Source organism: Pseudophryne corroboree, chromosome 9 (genome assembly GCF_028390025.1).
Source record: "Pseudophryne corroboree isolate aPseCor3 chromosome 9, aPseCor3.hap2, whole genome shotgun sequence".
Classification (NCBI taxonomy): domain Eukaryota; kingdom Metazoa; phylum Chordata; class Amphibia; order Anura; family Myobatrachidae; genus Pseudophryne; species Pseudophryne corroboree.
Genome location: NC_086452.1, coordinates 444899480 through 444916418, shown reverse-complemented (window position 1 = coordinate 444916418; position 16939 = coordinate 444899480). Strand labels below are relative to the sequence as shown.

General features: G+C 53.1%; 1 protein-coding gene across 1 annotated transcript in view; it reads right to left on the bottom strand.

Annotated features, from left to right (window-relative positions):
- The window catches only part of NCKIPSD (NCK interacting protein with SH3 domain), a 297008-nt gene extending 288530 nt beyond the window's left edge, over nt 1–8478 (bottom strand). Inside the window, exon 1 of the mRNA XM_063941150.1 lies at nt 8431–8478. Within this exon, the coding sequence (XP_063797220.1) occupies nt 8431–8463 (33 nt within the window). The 5' untranslated portion in view covers nt 8464–8478. The remainder of the gene's footprint in view (nt 1–8430) is intronic.
- Nucleotides 8479–16939: the final 8461 nt, after the last annotated feature.

The window sequence follows — 16939 nt, the reverse complement described above, 5'->3', positions numbered from 1 at the left end:
CTTATACCTATTTTGACTTGTCCCTGCCTTTTATTCTGACTTTGGCACCTGAGCCTGTTACCCTGATCTTACTGCTAGTATCTCAGCTTCTGGCCCTATGCTTGTGCCCCAGATCACTGGTTCCACTTCCCACTCTCCAGATTCTGAGTCTGTTCTGCACTTCCCAGCTGGTCACATAAAGGGAGCAGTTAAAGGACCATGACCCATGGACTCCCGGATGCAAAGTCCATACCGGTTCTTTGTGAAACCTGGGTCATCCAGTAGATTGCATTAAAATAATACAGGGGGTTATTTATCACAGCTAAACTTATAAACTGCACCGTCTTACCAGCCTTGTACTGATTGACAGGAAGGGGCAGCATTGTGCAATGAATGAAAGTCACACTCGCACTGCTGGAAATAAAGAATCACATAAACACACTGTGTCGTATTATGTAAAGCACCAGGCTCAGCCATTGCAGTTCTTCAAGTAGTTCATTTTAGTCCTTACAGCTAAAGATATATATGTAAGTGGGCTTAATCCTTTCTTCATTTTGCTTCAAACTGCTACTTTTATTTCCATCAAGAAAAATGTGTGATTTGAAACATAAAAAGGTTATGCGTGGGCGAGGACCGAGCAGGGTGTATTTCCAGCCCATCGCTTATTTGATAAGCAGCGCCGTTTAAATAAGGATTTGTCTGCAGGAGAGCAAAAACGTTCTCCATTGTTTTCTTTCCTCTCTCTGTGTAGCGTTATGTCATGGCAAGTGCATATTCTATATTGCATTGGAACAGTTTCACTTACCAGACTTATGTAATATGCATGGTAATTATACAATATGGGTGTGGCATAACCGGTCCACAGTTACCATGTCGATGCTTATCATGTCTACACGGATATGTCAACATAATGAACTGCCGACAAATTGACAAATCATCACAGAACATACCATACAGAACATACTTTCTCGTGGTGGAGTTGTCTCTCGCTCTGTGCCAGAGTCAACTTCATATGCGCAGGTCTCCAGGAAAATGGTGCCCATGCCATACTCCCCCAAAAAATTTTCTTTATAGCACATGCACAAATCTCCAGGAAAATGGCGTCCGTGCCATTTTCCTAATGGTTTCTTTCTGCAGCGCCGACGCCAAACTCCAGAGAAGTAAGTATCATTTATGATTGCAGGATGTGCTATGTGGCCCCTACTGGACCAGGGGGCATGTGTGTAGCGCCCACCCTGCACTCATTATCGATACGGCACTGATTCTGACCCAATTCGGACATAGGGACTGAGCTCCCAAAGGTGGACTCTCCCACCTAAATCAGGACAGTTGGGAGCCATGCAATCCATATTCCACTCAACTTCTCACATGGGCAAACTCCAGTCTCTTGTCCCACAATCTAGAGATGTGCACCAGAAATTTTTCGGGTTTTGTGTTTTGGTTTTGGATTCCGCTGCCGTTTTTTGGATTCTAACGCGTTTTGGCAAAACCTCCCTTAAGAATGTTTTTTGTCGGATTCGGGTGTGTTTTGGATTCGGGTGTTTTTTTTTCAAAAACCCCTCAAAAACAGCTTAAATCATAGAATTTGGGGGTAATTTTGATCCTATAGTATTATTAACCTCAATAACCATAATTTCCACTCATTTCCAGTCTATTCTGAACACCTCACACCTCACACCTCACAATATTATTTTTAGTCCTAAAATTTGCACCGAGGTCGCTGGTTGACTAAGCTAAGCGACGCAAGTGGGCGGCACAAACACCTGGCCCATCTAGGGGTGGCACTGCAGTGTCAGACAGGATGGCACTTAATAAAATTGGCCCCAAACATCACATGATGCAAAGATATATAAATAAAAAAAAGGTGCAAGATGGAATTGTCCTTGGGCCCTCCCACCCACCCTTATGTTGTATAAACAGGACATGCGCACTTTAACAAACCCATCATTTCAGCGACAGGGTCTGCCACACGACTGTGGCTGAAATGACTGGTTGGTTTGGGCCCCCACCAAAAAAAGAAGCAATCAATCTCTCCTTGCTCAAACTGGCTCTACAGAGGCAAGTTGTCGACCTCATCATCATCCTCCGATTCCTCACCCCTTTCACTGTGTACATCCCCCTAATCACAGAGTATTAATTTGTCCCCACTGGAATCCACCATCTCAGGTCCCTGTGTACTTTCTGGAGGCAATTGCTGGTGAATGTCTCCACGGAGGAATTGATTATAATTAATTTTGATGAACATCATCTTCTCCACATTTTGTGGAAGTAACCTCGTACGCCGATCGCTGACAAGATTACCGGCTGCACTAAACACTCTTTCGGAGTACACACTGGAGGGGGAAGGGGGCAACTTAGGTAAAATAAAGCAAGTTTGTGCAAGGGCCTCCAAATTGCCTCTTTTTCCTGCCAGTATACGTACGGACTGTCTGACATGCCTACTTGGATGCTGTCACTCATATAATCCTCCACCATTATTTCAATGGTGACAGAATCATATGCAGTGACAGTAGACGACATGTCAGTAATCGTTGGCAGGTCCTACAGTCCGGACCAGATGTCAGTTTTCGCTCCTGACTGCCCTGCATCACCGCCAGCGGTTGGTTTTGGAAATCTGATCCTTTTCCTGGCAGCTCCAGTGGCGGGAGAAAATGAAGGAGGAGCTGTTGTCGGGTCACGACCGCTTGACTTGACAAGTGTCTCACCAGCAGGTCTTTGAACATCTGTAGACTTGCAGATCGAGCACGGTTGCCAAAATGTAGTGCTCTGATTTCAACAGATTGACCACCCGTGAATCCTGGTTAAGCAAATGAAGGGCTCCATCCACAAGTCCCACATGCCTAGCAGAATCGCTCCGTTTTAGCTCCTCCTTCAGTCTCTCCAGCTGCTTCTGCAAAAGCCTGATGATTGGAATGACCTGACTCAGGCTGGCAGTGTCTGAACTGACTTCATGTGTGGCAAGTTCAAAGGGTTGCAGAACCTTGCACAATGTTGAAATCATTCTCCACTGCGCCTGAGTCAGGTGCATTCCCCCTCCTTTGCCTATATCGTAGGCAGATGTATAGGCTTAAATGGCCTTTTGCTGCTCCTCCATCCTTTGAAGCATATAGAGGGTTGAATTCCACCTCATTGCCACCTCTTGCTTCAGATGATGGCGGGGCAGGTTCAGAAGTGTTTGCTGGTGCTCCAGTCTTCGGCACGCGGTGGCTGAATGCCGAAAGTGGCCCGCAATTCTTCGGGCCACCGACAGCATCTCTTGCACGCCCCTGTCATTTTTGAAAAAATTCTGCACCACCAAATTCAATGTATGTGCAAAACATGGGACGTGCTGGAATTTGCCCACATGTAATGCACGCACAATATTGGTGGCGTTGTCCGATGTCACAAATCCCCAGGAGATTCCAATTGGGGTAAGCCATTCTGCGATGATGTTCCTCAGTTTCCGTAGGAGGTTGTCAGCTGTGTGGCTCTTATGGAAAGCGGTGATACAAAGCGTAGCCTGCCTAGGAACGAGTTGGCGTTTGCGAGATGCTGCTACTGGTGCCGCTGCTGCTGTTCTTGCTGCGGGAGGCAATACATCTACACAGTGGGCTGTCACAGTCATATAGTCCTGAGTCTGCCCTGCTCCACTTGTCCACATGTCCGTGGTTAAGTGGACATTGGGTACAACTGCATTTTTTAGGACACTGGTGACTCTTTTTCTGACGTCTGTGTACATTTTCGGTATCGCCTGCCTAGAGAAGTGGAACTTAGATGGTATTTGGTACCAGGGACACACTACCTCAAGAAATTCTCTAAGTCCCTGTGAACTAACGCCGGATACCGGACGCACGTCTAACACCAACACAGCTGCCAAGGCCTGAGTTATCCGCTTTGCAACAGGATGACTGCTGTGATATTTCATCTTCCTCGCAAAGGACTGTTGGACAGTCAATTGCTTACTGGAAGTAGTACAAGTGGTCTTCCGACTTCCCCTCTGGGATGACGATCAACTCCCAGCAGCAACAACAGCAGCGCCAGCAGCAGTAGACGTTACACTCAAGGATCCATTGGAGGAATCCCAGTCAGGAGAGAACTCGTCAGACTTGCCAGTGACATGGCCTGCAGGACTATTGGCTTTCCAGTCTAAGAAAGAAATTGACACTGAGGGAGTTGGTGGTGTGGTTTGCAGGAGCTTGGTTACAAGAGGAAGGGATTTAGTTGTCAGTGGACTGCTTCCGCTGTCACCCATAGTTTTTGAACTGGTCAATGACTTCTGATGAATGCGCTCCAGGTGACGTATAAGGGAGGATGTTCCTAGGTGGTTAACGTCCTTACCCCTACTTATTATTACAGCTTCACAAAGGCAACACACGGCTTGACACCAGTTGTCCGCATTTCAGTTGAAATAATTCCACACCGAAGAGGTGATTTTTTTGGTATTTTGACCAGGCATGTCAATGGCCTTATTCATCCCATGGACAACAGGTGTCTCCCCGGGTGCCTGACTTAAACAAACCACCTCACCATCAGAATCCTCCTTGTCAATTTCCTCCTCAGCGCCAACAACACCCATATCCTCATCCTGGTGTACTTCAACAGTGACATCTTCAATTTGACTATCAGGAACTGGACTGTGGGTGCTCCTTCCAGCACTTCCAGGGGGCGTGCTAATGGTGGAAGGAGCCACCTCTTCCCGTCCAGTGTTGGGAAGGTCAGGCATCGCAACCGACACAATTAGACTCTCCTTGGGGATTTGTGATTTAGAAGAACGCCCAGTTCTTTTCTGTGCTTTTGCCAGCTTAACTCTTTTCATTTTTCTAGCGGGAGGATGAGTGCTTCCATCCTCATGTGAAGCTGAACCACTAGCCATGAACGCAGGCCAGGGCCTCAGCCATTCCATGCCACTCCGTGTCGTAAATGGCACATTGGCAAGTTTACGCTTCTCCTCAGATGTTTTTAATTTCGATTTTTGGGTCATCATTTTACTGAACTTTTGCTTTTTGGATTTTACACGCTCTCTACTATGACATTGGGCATCGGCCTTGGCAGACGACGTTGATGGCATTTCATCGTCTCTGCCATGACTAGTGGCAGCAGCTTCAGCACTAGGTGGAAGTGGATCTTGATCTTTCCCTATTTACCCTCCACATTTTTGTTCTCCATTTTTTAATGTATGGAATTATATGCAAGTAATATTATTATATCAATAGCAATGGCCTACTGTACTGTCCTACTATATACTGCTCACAACAATGCAGCACAGATATGGATACTTGAAGTGATATGGAGCTGCAAGATACTATCACTGACCTGGTCGGAGGGTGTTGTGGACTCGGGGCTTCTTCCGGTGACCGGGAAGAGGAACCGCTACTGGGTCGCAGTAGAGATGGCCGGATGTAGGTCTTCCTCATACAGGATGAAGACGGTAAGCAGGAAGCACGGAGGAATGCTTGAAGGTCTCCTGGAAAACAAGACTTGTAAAAGTGCTGAGTGCTGAGGTACAGAGGTGCTGGTGATATTGAGGTGCTGAAGGCACAGAGACGCTGAGGTACTGAGGTGCTGAGGCACTGAGGTGCTGGAGGCACAGAGGTGCATAGAGGCGCTCCGGCGCTGAGGCACGGAGGTGCGTGTTGGCGCTCGGGCGCTTAGAGGCACGGAGGTGCGTGTTGGCGCTCGGGCGCTTAGAGGCACGGAGGTGCTGGGAGGCACAGAGGTGCGTAGAGGCGCTCGGGCGCTTGGAGGCACGGAGGTGCGTGATGGCGCTCAGGCGCTTGGAGGCACAGAGGTGCGTGGTGGCGCTCGGGCGCTTGGAGGCACGGAGGTGCGTGATGTCGCTCGGGCGCTTGGAGGCACGGAGGTGCTGGGAGGCACGGAGGTGCGTGTTGGCGCTTGGGCGCTTAGAGGCACGGAGGTGCTGGGAGGCACAGAGGTGCGTAGAGGCGCTCGGGCGCTTGGAGACACGGAGGTGCGTGATGGCGCTCGGACGCACGGAGGTGCGTGATGGCGCTCGGGCGCTTGGAGTCACGGAGGTGCGTGATGGCGCTCGGGCGCTTAGAGGCACGGAGGTGCTCGGGAACGCTGAGATGCTGGAAACACAGATATGCTTGGAAGCACAGCGGTAACAGGGACAAGGGAGCTCTGGAGATCACGGTTTCTGACAGGCAGAATTGATGATACACAGGCGCCGGATCTCTGCTCGGCGTCTGGCTTTAAACCTCCCGCCTTTGCCTGATTGGCGGAGTGGGCAGATGACGTCAGCCCCGCTCCGCCTACCTAGACCCAGTCAACATGGCGGCGCCCTCGCTCCGGGAAGCCGCCGGAGAGACCCGCCGACCCGACGCCGGACACCCGAGACCGCCGGAGGAGAGAGGCGCCAGGCCATCCAGGACACCCGCAGAGGCAAGCGCGGCCGCCGCTGCCTGCGAGGTGTGACAGTACCCCCTCCTCCAGGAGTGGCCCCTGGACACTTTCCGGGCTTAGTTGGATGTCTGGAATGGAAGATCCGAACCAGTCGGGGAGCCATTACCTCAGTAGCATTGATCCAACTTCTCTCTTCAGGACCATAACCTTTCCACTCTACCAAGTACTGTAGTTTTTTATGAAGATAACGAGAGTCAAGAATAGCTTTGATTTCAAATTCTGTCCCAGCTTCAGACACTATAGTAGTTGGCCTAGGAGACGCTGAGTGGAACCGATTCAGAATGAGTTGGCGGAGGAGAGAGACGTGGAAGGAGTTTGGAATTCGAAGGTGGGAAGGCAACTCCAATTTGCAAACGACCGGGTTTAAGACTTGCAGCACTGAGAAAGGACCAATGAACCTTGGGGCAAATTTCATAGTAGGTACTTTCAAACGAAGATTGCGGGTAGAGAGCCATACCTTGTCACCAATCTTATATTGAGGAGCTGCCCGTCGCTTCCTATCCGCAAAGAATTTATAGCGACCGGAAACTCTCTTAAGATTGGCATGAACTCGACTCCAGATTTGGGTGAAATGTCGGAGAGTTGAAGCTGCAGCAGGAACTTCTTCTGGAGGACAAATGGGCAACTCCGGAACTTGGGGATAAAATCCATAATTAATAAAGAACTAGGTGCTTCATTGCGCCCTACGGGCGCTCTTCACACCGTCTCAAGGGGCTACTTCCCCTTAACCCTTGCATGCCTTTCTGTGGTTTAATATTTGTATTATATGGAGTATTACCTGCATTCCTTTGTTAGTGGTTAAATATTGCACAATGAAAGGGCGTGCGATGGTGAAGGAGGCGCAGCCCCTTGCGACGGCGTGAACAGCACCTGCAGGGCACGATGTACAGAATGTAGCGGGTGCGGGGGGGACTGCGGATGGTGTCTGTAGATGCTGCGGGTGGAGGGGAGGCAGAAGTGGGGGTGGGGCCCGGATGGGGAAGGTTCGGGAGGTGCTGCACGTGGGGGAGGGGTAGAGGAGTGGGGGATGCAGATGGGGGAGGGGTCCGGAGGCACCGCAGGTGGGGGAGGGGCAGGGGTGCCACGGGTGGGAGAGGGGCAGGTGTGGGGATGTTGTGGATGGGTGAAGGGTTCCGGAGGTGCTGTGGGATGGGAAGGGACGGGTGTGCCGGGAGTTGGGTAGGGGACCGCAGGCACCATGGGTAGGGTAGGGGCAGGTACGGGTGTTGCGGCGGATGGGAAAGGAGGTCCGGAGGTGCTGCAGGTGGTGGAGGGGCAGGTGCAGGGGTGCCATTGGTGGGGGAGGGGTGGGGGAGGGGGGGACCGCTGATGGAGGAGGGTGTCTGCAGATGCTGCGGGTGGAGGGGGGCAGGTGTGGGGGGAGACGTATAAGGGGGGTGAATGGTGGAAGGGGCCTGGAGGTGCTGTGGGTGGTGAAGGGGTGGAGGAGTGGGAGCCACGGGTGGTGTAGGGGGTCTGGAGGCACAGCATGTGGGGGAGGGGTGGAGTGCCGCATGTGGTGGAGGGGAAGGTGCGGAGGTGTGGTGCATTGGGGAGAGGTCTGGAGGCGCTGCGGGTACTGTACATGCCATAAAAGGTAGTTGGAGGGTATGCAGTAACAGGGCCAGGACAGGGGTGACAGGGTCAGTACAGGGTTGTCGGGGACAGGACAGGGGTGACGGTGCCAGGATAGGGGTGACGGGGCCAGGACAGGGGTGACGGGGCCAGGACAGGGGTGACGGGGCCAGGACAGGGGTGACAGGGCCAGGACAGAAATGATAGGGACAGGATAGGGGTGACAGGGCCAGGGTAGGGGCGGCAGGACCAGGACAGGGGTGACGGGGCCAGTATAGGGTTCACAGGGCAAGCACAGGGGTGACAGGGCCAGGATAGGGGTAACAGGGCCAGCATAAGGGTGACAGGGCCAGGATAAGGGTGAAAGGGCCAGAATAAGGGTGGCAGGGCAAGGCCAGGGACATGACAGAACACAGGGCACGGGAGAGATTGGTATTAGGGACAAAACAGTGGTGACAGACAGATGTGTCTTACCGGAGTCACTGCTGCTGGCTGCTGCTGTTCCATTCCAACCTGTTGGGATCTGCTGCTGCTGGAGACTTGGCATGGCTGACTCTCTCAGGCTGGAGTCCTGCTTTCTCTGCCAGTCCGCATCCCCCCCCCCCCCTCCTCAGTCACACACCGCAGACCTCGCGCAGCTGCCGGGCACTGAGGTAAGGTGAGACTGGAAATGACTGGTTAGCCCCCAGGAGATGCTGCGGCTGGAGGGAGGAGGGGGTCACAGCATGCACGTGGCGCGGACCTCACGGCTTCCGGGCACTGTGGTAAGGGGAGACTGGGAGTGACTGGTTAGCTCCCAGGAGACGCTGCGGCTGGAGGGAGGAGTGGGTCAGAGCCAGCAAGCAGCTCGGATTTCTGCAGCGCTACCCGCCAGCTAAAGTGTGTGAATGAGCTGGGCGCACTCCACTGCGGGTGGCAGCGCTGCAGCTAGCGGTGGGGTTGCCGGGGCTGGAGATAACAGAGGCAGTATGGAACCTGCACAGCGGCAGGTGCCTCACTAAACTGCAGCTAAGAAGCGTGGAGTGTGTCAGAAAGTGACGCTCCTCCGCACCAGAGAGACCCTGCTGAGTATGCCGATGTGGGGGGTCAAGCACACAGTGAGCCGGTGCCCGTCTGTCTGTATGACATACCCCTCACACACCCCCATACCTCCCAAATGTCCCGATTTTCGAGGGACAGTCCCATTTTTTGGGGTCTGTCCCGCTGTCCCACCCGCGGGTCGCAGTGTCCTGCGGTGGGGGGGGGGGCAGTTGGAAAGCTCCTGTACTCGCTGTTCTGCTTAGCAGAGCAGCGGTGAATAGTGGAGACAGAGGGAGAGGGGGCATCAGGGGGTACGGATTAATGGGGGGGTTCCAGCAGCAGAGCCGGATTAAGGGGGGGGGGCGGGGGATACGTACCGTTGGCCCCACAGTTTTAGAGGCCCCCCCGGCTGGAGTAGCTCTGTCCCAGCTCAGAAGCTCCCCCCCCCCCGTCCTGCCAGCAACAGTGGCAGCATTGTGCTACAGTCAGCACACGCTGCTGCATATTGGCAGGTCTGTGGTGTTGCAGGGAGGCAGCAGTCTCCCTGCTTTCTTCTCCCTGTGCGGGTGTGTAGGGGGGAGCGACCACCTCCTCTGGATTTAGCCCTAGCTGAGGGGCCAAAATCCCATTAAAAAAATAAAAACAAAAATCGGAATTTGCATAAGGGGGCGTGGCCGCGCGGTCCGCGATTAGGCCACGCCCCCAACCCCCAGCAGGCACAGCAATGAGATAGGGCTCCCCTGTCTCAAGTGCCCTGGGCCCCCCGGACTCATAATCAGCCCCTGGGCGCATGCCAGCAGCTCACAGAGCGCTGGGCATGCCCCCTCACTGATGAAAACGGGGACCCTCCCGTGAAGCCACGCCCCCTTTTCGCCGAGTGTTTCCCTCCTTCTGCCTGGAGAAAGCTCCTGCAGAAAGCTGGGAGGTATGCAGCCCTGTCTGTGACATGCCCAATGTCCATGCTATCTGCTTCTGCTCCTAGTCTCCTGTAGATTTGGCCAGATCTCTGTGACTCATTTGAATAACTCCGCCCACTGTTGTGACTCAGCCCAGCGTTAGCAAATGAATCACAAGGTCACAGAATAGGGCTATTATATAGGAGATGGAGACTCACCAGTTGAAGAATGATATAGATGGTTGTGGGCAAACTCAGCCCAAGGCAACAACTCCACCCAGTTATCTTGAGAAGGGGAAAGGTAAACACGGAGAAAAGTCTCTAGATCCTGATTGACGCGTTCAGTTTGCCCATTAGTCTGTGGATGGTAAGCAGAAGAGAACTTGAGTTTAATTTGTAGAGTCGAACAGAGGGCTCTCCAGAATCTTGCTGTAAACTGTACTCCCCGATCTGAGACTATTTCCAGAGCAGGCGGAAATGCTCCTGGATAAATAACAGGGCCAACTTGGAAGCGGATGGTAATCCGGTCAACGGAACAAAATGTGCCATCTTAGAGAATCGGTCAATGATCACCCAAATGGTGTTATGACCCTTAGAGAGAGGTAATTCAGTAACAAAGTCCATCGAGATATGAGTCCAAGGCCTTTTAGGAATGGATAAAGGATGCAACAAACCCGCAGGCGGCAGACGTGGAGTTTTGTGCTGAGCACATTGAGGACACGAATTGACATACTCTTGAACATCTTTTTTCATAGTCTCCCACCAGTATGATCTTCGCAGAAATTCCCACATTTTCTGAACTCCCGGATGACCAGAAAACTTAGAAGTGTGAGCCCACTGCAACAGTTTCGGTCGAAATTTAACTGGTACCGACATTCTTCCAGGAGGAGGGCCCAACCTAGTGGAAGCTGCAGAAATAGAGATGGGACTAAGGATTAATGCCTTCTCCATTGTATTCTCCTCATCCGAAGCCATCACTGAACGGGATAGGGCATCCGCCTTGGTATTAAGAGTTCCAGCCCGATACTTGATAACAAAGGAAAATCTGGCAAAGAAGAGCGCCCATCTTGCCTGACGGGGATTCAAACATTGGGCCGTCTTTAGATACAGTAATTCTTGTGATCCGTAAAAATTGTAATTAAGTGTTTAGCACCCTCCAGAAGATATCTCCATTCTTCTAATGCAGATTTAATTGCCAGTAGCTCTTTGTCTCCAATGGTGTAATTTAATTCAGCAGGGGAGAACTTGCGAGAATGAAACCCACACGGATGCAACTTCCCATCTGAGGCGTACTGCGAAAGTACAGCACCTATGCCTACCGTGGAAGCATCAACCTCCAGAAAGAATGGTTTTAGGAAATCTGGCTGCTGAAGTACGGGAGCGGATATAAAGGCTGTTTTCAGCTGTTTGAACGCTGCTACTGCTTCAGAAGGCCAATTGCTTGGGTCAGCCCCTTTCTTAGTCAGAGCCGTAATAGGTGCCACGATAGTAGAGAAACCTCTTATAAATTTCCGATAATAATTTGCGAATCGTAGAAATCGTTGCACTGCTTTCAAGGAAAGAGGTTGAGTCCAATCTCGGATGTCCGAGAGTTTCTCCAGATCCATACGCAATTCAGTTCCAGAAATAATGTAGCCCAAAAATGAAATAGAAGGAACCTCAAAGGTGCACTTGGAGATTTTGCCATAAAGATGATTCTCGCGCAACCGAAGGAGTACTTCCTTAACTTGTAGTCGGTGCTCAGAAAGATTCTTTGAAAAAATCAGAATGTCATCCAAATAGACTACTACATTCAGATACAACATGTCCCGAAAGACTTCATTAATAAATCCCTGAAAGACGGCGGGGGCGTTGCTGAGGCCAAATGGCATTACCAGGTACTCGTAATGCCCATCTCTAGTATTGAAAGCCGTCTTCCACTCATCTCCTTGTCGAATACGTATCAGATTGTATGCTCCCCTTAAGTCAAGCTTAGTAAATACTCGAGCTCCACGCACTCTATCGAAAAGCTCTGTGATGAGCGGCAGAGGATACTTGTTCTTAATGGTGACTTCATTTAAACCACGATAGTCAATACATGGTCTCAGGCCTCCATCTTTTTTTTTTACAAAGAAGAAGCCAGCTCCCGCTGGGGAAGTGGAGGGACGGATGAACCCCTTCTGCAAATTCGACTTAATGTACTCTGACATAGCTTGTGTCTCTGGAACCGACAAAGGATAAGTGCAACCTCGGGGCGGCATTTTCCCAGGAATGAGCTCAATAGGACAGTCCCAGGCCCTATGCGGAGGTAATTTATCAGCCGCCTGTTCCGAGAAGACATCTAAAAATTCTCGATAAGCCTCAGGAACTGACTCCACGTCCAACTTGGCCGATGCACGGAGTGGAACGACAGGAGTAAGACAATTCAATCGACAGAAAGGACTCCAAGAAATTATTTGTGTCGACCCCCAGTCGACATGAGGGTTGTGAAGCCTGAGCCAGGGAAGACCCAAAACGAGATCATGAGACATCTCCTGAATAACCAGAAACTTCAGTTGTTCTCGATGCAAAGCTCCCACTTGTAGCTGAATTGACTCAGACTGACTCGTAATCAAGGCGTTAGGAATTTGAACAAAGTTAATAGCTGTTATCGTAATAGGTCGTTCGACCAACTGTAACTTTAAGCCCAAACTCTGGGCGCAGGGGAGAGAAATAAAATTCCCCGCAGCTCCTGAATCCAAAAGAGTCATAACAGTTTTGACTTCTGTTTCAGTAGACAAAGATACTGAGAGTAAACAGTCCACTTCTGGAGAAGATTGAGAAACCACACCCAGCTTGACTTCCCCGGAACAGGCTAGGACTGCCCGTTTCCCAGGCGAACCTTGCAAGACTTGAGAAAGTGATCCGCGGCTCCACAGTAGAGGCAAAGTCTATTCTCACGCCGACGCTGTCGCTCCTCTGGAGACAGTCGAGACTGATTAATCTGCATGGGTTCGTCTGGAGCTGTTGTAACCGATTGTTTAGACGGAGGAGCCCGGAATCTGCATCGATCAGACCGAGAACGTTCGCCAACTCGTTCCTGCATGCGGAGATCCACTTTCACACAGAGCGAGATCAACTGTTCCAAAGAATCTGGCAAATCTCTTGTAATCAATTCGTCTTTAAGACGGTCGGACAGCCCGTTCCAGAAAGCGGCCCGTAAGGCATCATTATCCCAGCGCAATTCGGAGGCTATGGTCTGAAAATGAATCACATACTGACCCACTGAACGGGAGCCTTGTCGAACTCGGAGAAGATCTGAAGAGGCAGCGGTCGTTCTGCCAGGCTCATCAAAGATCCTGCGGAAAGATGAGATGAAATTGGTGTAGCTGGAAACCAAAGGATCAGATCGCTCCCATAACGGAGACACCCATTCCAGCGCTGAGCCCTCAAGCAAGGAAATAATGTATGCTACTTTGGATCGATCCGTGGGAAAGTTGTGCGCGAGGAGTTCAAACTATACCTCGCACTGGTTAAGAAAACCACGGCAATTCTTCGGGTTGCCGTTGTAGCGAGAGGGAGTGGGAAGCTGAAGGCGTGACCTGGTTCCGGACACTGCGTGAGCATTAACGGGGGCGACTACCGGAGTAGGTACCGGAGCTGGAACCGGAACTACTGAAGCCAGGGAAACCTGAATTTGATCCAGCCTGCCGGATAGTTCTTGGAGATACCGCATCACCTGGTTTTGCGCCGCTTCCTGACTCTGAACACGGGAAACCAGATCTTGGATGGCACTCGCTTCTGGGTTCCGATTCCCCGGGTCCATGTGACCTGTGTATACTATCACTGACCTGGTCGGAGGGTGTTGTGGACTCGGTGCTTCTTCCGGTGACCGGGAAGAGGAACCGCTACTGGGTCGCAGTAGAGATGGCCGGATGTAGGTCTTCCTCATACAGGATGAAGACGGTAAGCAGGAAGCACGGAGGAATGCTTGAAGGTCTCCTGGAAAAAAAGTGCTGAGTGCTGAGGTACAGAGGTGCTGGTGATATTGAGGTGCTGAAGGCACAGAGACGCTGAGGTACTGAGGTGCTGAGGCACTGAGGTGCTGGAGGCACAGAGGTGCGTAGAGGCGCTCGGGCGCTGAGGCACGGAGGTGCGTGTTGGCGCTCGGGCGCTTAGAGGCACGGAGGTGCGTGTTGGCGCTCGGGCGCTTAGAGGCACGGAGGTGCTGGGAGGCACAGAGGTGCGTAGAGGCGCTCGGGCGCTTGGAGGCACGGAGGTGCGTGATGGCGCTCGGGCGCTTGGAGGCACGGAGGTGCGTGATGGCGCTCGGGCGCTGGGAGGCACGGAGGTGCGTGATGGCGCTCGGGCGCTTAGAGGCACGGAGGTGCTGGGAGGCACGGAGGTGCGTGTTGGCGCTCGGGCGCTTAGAGGCACGGAGGTGCGTAGAGGCGCTCGGGCGCTTGGAGGCACGGAGGTGCGTGATGGCGCTCGGGCGCTTGGAGGCACAGAGGTGCGTGATGGCGCTCGGGCGCTTGGAGGCACGGAGGTGCGTGATGGCGCTCGGGCGCTTAGAGGCACGGAGGTGCTCGGGAACGCTGAGATGCTGGAAACACAGATATGCTTAGAAGCACAGCGGTAACAGGGACAAGGGAGCTCTGGAGATCACGGTTTCTGACAGGCAGAATTGATGATACACAGGCGCCGGATCTCTGCTCGGCGTCTGGCTTTAAACCTCCCGCCTTTGCCTGATTGGCGGAGTGGGCAGATGACGTCAGCCCCGCTCCGCCTACCTAGTCCCAGTCAACATGGCGGCGCCCTCGCTCCGGGAAGCCGCCGGAGAGACCCGACGCCGGACACCCGAGACCGCCGGAGGAGAGAGGCGCCAGGCCATCCAGGACACCCGCAGAGGCAAGCGCGGCCGCCGCTGCCTGCGAGGTGTGACAGTACCCCCTCCTCCAGGAGTGGCCCCTGGACACTTTCCGGGCTTAGTTGGATGTCTGGAATGGAAGATCCGAACCAGTCGGGGAGCCATTACCTCAGTAGCATTGATCCAACTTCTCTCTTCAGGACCATAACCTTTCCACTCTACCAAGTACTGTAGTTTTTTATGAAGATAACGAGAGTCAAGAATAGCTTTGATTTCAAATTCTGTCCCAGCTTCAGACACTATAGTAGTTGGCCTAGGAGACGCTGAGTGGAACCGATTCAGAATGAGTTGGCGGAGGAGAGAGACGTGGAAGGAGTTTGGAATTCGAAGGTGGGAAGGCAACTCCAATTTGCAAACGACCGGGTTTAAGACTTGCAGCACTGAGAAAGGACCAATGAACCTTGGGGCAAATTTCATAGTAGGTACTTTCAAACGAAGATTGCGGGTAGAGAGCCATACCTTGTCACCAATCTTATATTGAGGAGCTGCCTGTCGCTTCCTATCCGCAAAGAATTTATAGCGACCGGAAACTCTCTTAAGATTGGCATGAACTCGACTCCAGATTTGGGTGAAATGTCGGAGAGTTGAAGCTGCAGCAGGAACTTCTTCTGGAGGACAAATGGGCAACTCCGGAACTTGGGGATGAAATCCATAATTAATAAAGAACTAGGTGCTTCATTGCGCCCTACGGGCGCTCTTCACACCGTCTCAAGGGGCTACGCCCCCTTAACCCTTGCATGCCTTTCTGGGGTTTAATATTTGTATTATATGGAGTATTACCTGCATTCCTTTGTTAGTGATTAAATATTGCACAATGAAAGGGCGTGCGATGGTGAAGGAGGCGCAGCCCCTTGCGACGGCGTGAACAGCACCTGCAGGGCACGATGTACAGAATGTAGCGGGTGCGGGGGGGACTGCGGATGGTGTCTGTAGATGCTGCGGGTGGAGGGGAGGCAGAAGTGGGGGTGGGGCCCGGATGGGGAAGGTTCGGGAGGTGCTGCGCGTGGAGGAGGGGTAGAGGAGTGGGGGATGCAGATGGGGGAGGGGTCCGGAGGCACCGCAGGTGGGGGAGGGGCAGGGGTGCCACGGGTGGGAGAGGGGCAGGTGTGGGGATGTTGTGGATGGGTGAAGGGTTCCGGAGGTGCTGTGGGATGGGAAGGGACGGGTGTGCCGGGGGTTGGGTAGGGGACCGCAGGCACCATGGGTAGGGTAAGGGCAGGTACGGGTGTTGCGGCGGATGGGAAAGGAGGTCCGGAGGTGCTGCAGGTGGTGGAGGGGCAGGTGCAGGGGTGCCATTGGTGGGGGAGGGGTGGGTGAGGGGGGGACCGCTGATGGAGGAGGGTGTCTGCAGATGCTGCGGGTGGAGGGGGGCAGGTGTGGGGGGAGACGTATAAGGGGGGTGAATGGTGGAAGGGGCCTGGAGGTGCTGTGGGTGGTGAAGGGGTGGAGGAGTGGGAGCCACGGGTGGTGTAGGGGGTCTGGAGGCACAGCATGTGGGGGAGGGGTGGAGTGCCGCATGTGGTGGAGGGGAAGGTGCGGAGGTGTGGTGCATTGGGGAGAGGTCTGGAGGCGCTGCGGGTACTGTACATGCCATAAAAGGTAGTTGGAGGGTATGCAGTAACAGGGCCAGGACAGGGTGACAGGGTCAGTACAGGGTTGACGGGGCCAGGACAGGGGTGACGGTGCCAGGATAGGGGTGACGGGGCCAGGACAGGGGTGACGGGGCCAGGACAGGGGTGACGGGGCCAGGACAGGGGTGACAGGGCCAGGACAGAAATGATAGGGACAGGATAGGGGTGACAGGGCCAGGGTAGGGGCGGCAGGACCAGGACAGGGGTGACGGGGCCAGTATAGGGTTCACAGGGCAAGCACAGGGGTGACAGGGCCAGGATAGGGGTAACAGGGCCAGCATAAGGGTGACAGGGCCAGGATAAGGGTGAAAGGGCCAGAATAAGGGTGGCAGGGCAAGGCCAGGGACATGACAGAACACAGGGCACGGGAGAGATTGGTATTAGGGACAAAACAGTGGTGACAGACAGATGTGTCTTACCGGAGTCACTGCTGCTGGCTGCTGCTGTTCCATTCCAACCTGTTGGGATCTGCTGCTGCTGGAGACTTGGCATGGCTGACTCTCTCAGGCTGGAGTCCTGCTTTCTCTGCCAGTCCGGATCCCTCCCCCC